This window comes from Notothenia coriiceps, unplaced genomic scaffold (assembly GCF_000735185.1).
Source record: "Notothenia coriiceps isolate Sejong01 unplaced genomic scaffold, NC01 NC01_scaffold00027600, whole genome shotgun sequence".
Taxonomy (NCBI): domain Eukaryota; kingdom Metazoa; phylum Chordata; class Actinopteri; order Perciformes; family Nototheniidae; genus Notothenia; species Notothenia coriiceps.
The window spans coordinates 4,717-6,892 of NW_011360301.1; the positions used below are offsets into that span (position 1 = coordinate 4,717).

At 41.0% G+C, this 2,176-nt stretch overlaps 1 protein-coding gene across 1 annotated transcript; it reads right to left on the minus strand.

Annotated features, from left to right (window-relative positions):
- Positions 1 to 540: 540 nt before the first annotated feature.
- On the minus strand, positions 541 to 1,979 carry LOC104957716 (calcium-regulated heat stable protein 1-like; the record flags this gene model as incomplete). Its single annotated transcript, XM_010785370.1, has 2 exons — positions 541 to 1,515; positions 1,852 to 1,979. Coding segments are annotated over 2 exons (291 nt in total), but the record flags the coding sequence as incomplete, so codon positions are not given.
- Between the last annotated feature and the right edge of the window lie 197 nt (positions 1,980 to 2,176).

Consider the following 2,176-nt stretch of genomic DNA (forward strand, 5'->3'; position numbering starts at 1 on the left):
TGATTGTTTCCATCTGGCAGCCGTGCTCCTGCAGGGCTGAGCGGCTGAAATCACTTTAAATGTTGTTTTTTCTGCCGGGATTCCTCATCGTAATCAGGGATAACAAATGCAACCATCTCAATTCGACTTTGTAAACCTAAGAACCAATAAGGCATTATTGTGCATTTCTCCCATGTCTTTTGAAGGGATGACAGATATACATAGAGTGTTGCAAGTATGAAGTCATTTTATTATAAGATGATCTGATAGTTAGCATCTTCCTGGTTCCCTCGACATAAAGCCATTGAGATTTTTCCATTGGATTTCGGAATATTGCAGAAAACAAGCTCTGTGTCAAACACATGTTTACAGTATGATACTTACACGTTTTGTTCACCAGGATAATGTTCAAAAAATAACCCTCCTTGATTTTGGAAGCGTTAATACCTTATAAGTAAATAAGTAAAAAGGTAACGTTAGGCTATAAAGGAACTACAGCGTGGTCACATGACTTCACGTCACCGCAGATTTGCCTTCTTAATAGTTTGTTTGGGTCCCTCACTTCCGTTTCGCTTCTCATGCGCTGATTCGCTAGCTGAACAGCCAATCAGAGTGATTTCTTTTGCCGACAGCCTTTGGCCTACTGCCCACCGATTGGACATGTTGAAATCGGCTTGGTGTGTCCGGGCCTTAAAGGCGGCTAATGTTAGGAGAGATTACTTTTATTAGCCTCATTTAGACACTTGTTAGCAACCGCTGTTTGAAAGACAAGTAGAAGCTTCAGAAATTCACCAGTGGGGTATTTACTGACTAAATACTAAATCTCTAAAGCTTGTGTTAACCACAGACCTTATTTTAGGTTTCTAACCACAAATATCTTCAAAAAACCATTGACTTGAGGTGAAGGAACCAGAAGTGCTAAGATGCTAACTCATTTTGGTGCTTAAGGACTCATTCCTGCACTGCTCTGAGTCTGTAGCTCGTCCCTTGAGATGTAAACGGTCCTGCCTGCAGTGTGCAAAGTGGAGCGCCACTATAGCTGAACTGGGTCAAACATGCTCTGAATGTGATTCAGCCTCCTTAGCCTCTTTGAAGGCATCACTTCTCTAGAAAACACTGATTTCCGAGTTAAAATATATTCCTTAGGTCAAAGTAAAACTTCCCAAAGCCTGATCCCTTATTATAAAACCCTTATCGTGACCCTAATGTTGACCATCAAAGGAGCACATTCAGACGTAAACATTCAAAGCTTCATTCCCAACCCTAACCTCAAACTCTAACCATCATTGTTCAATAACCAAGACACTTCAGGTCGATCCTTCTTCCAAAAAACGTAAAAATAAATCCCTGTTTCCTCTCCAGTGGGTCCTGGTCTAGGAGCTGATGATCTTTCCGGACCAGGTCTCGTGCTTGGAGACGGGGTTCAGGTGTGTGAGCCGCACCTCCACAGCCTGGATCTTCTGGTTCTTGGGTGGGATCGAACACACTTTGTACGTGACCTCGTCCCCCTCCATAGGCACATACTCTCCATCAATGCTGTCAACAAACACACACACAATAGTTTTTTAACTCATGAGTTAGTTCTGTGTGCTCCAAATAGGTGATCCAAAAAATGATTTCAACACTTCCATAAAGTTAGGGGATTTTCTCGAAACATTTTTTGCTTTTTTTAAATATGGATTGTGGGTCATAAAAGCCACAAACGCTTGCTGGGAAGTGATCAGATATAGTAGGACAAGCTGGTGTTTTTGGCATGCTAAATAGTGAGGTAGTGTTAGTAATAGAACGCATCCCATGTCATATGATGGATGTATAATACATGCTTCCATTAGAGAAACTGTTGCAGTGTTTACTAAACTAGAGTTCACTCACTCAGAGATGTGGACGAAGATGTCTTCTCCTCCGTGAGACGGTTTGATGAAGCCGTGACCCTGAGATCTGGAGAAGTTTTTACAAGTTCCTTTAAACACCGGACCTGACCTCGCCCGCACTGTCCTGCAGAGAGAGAGAGAGAGAGAGAGAGAGAGAGAGAGAGAGAGAGTAATGTAATTGTATCACTGTATACAGTATATATATCATCAATAATATGTAAACATTTGAAATGTATGTTAATGTTGTTAATTATTTTGTATTGTAATGCTTTGGCAACATTGTTTAATTTAACTTTCATGCCAATAAAGCCCCTTTGAATTGAATT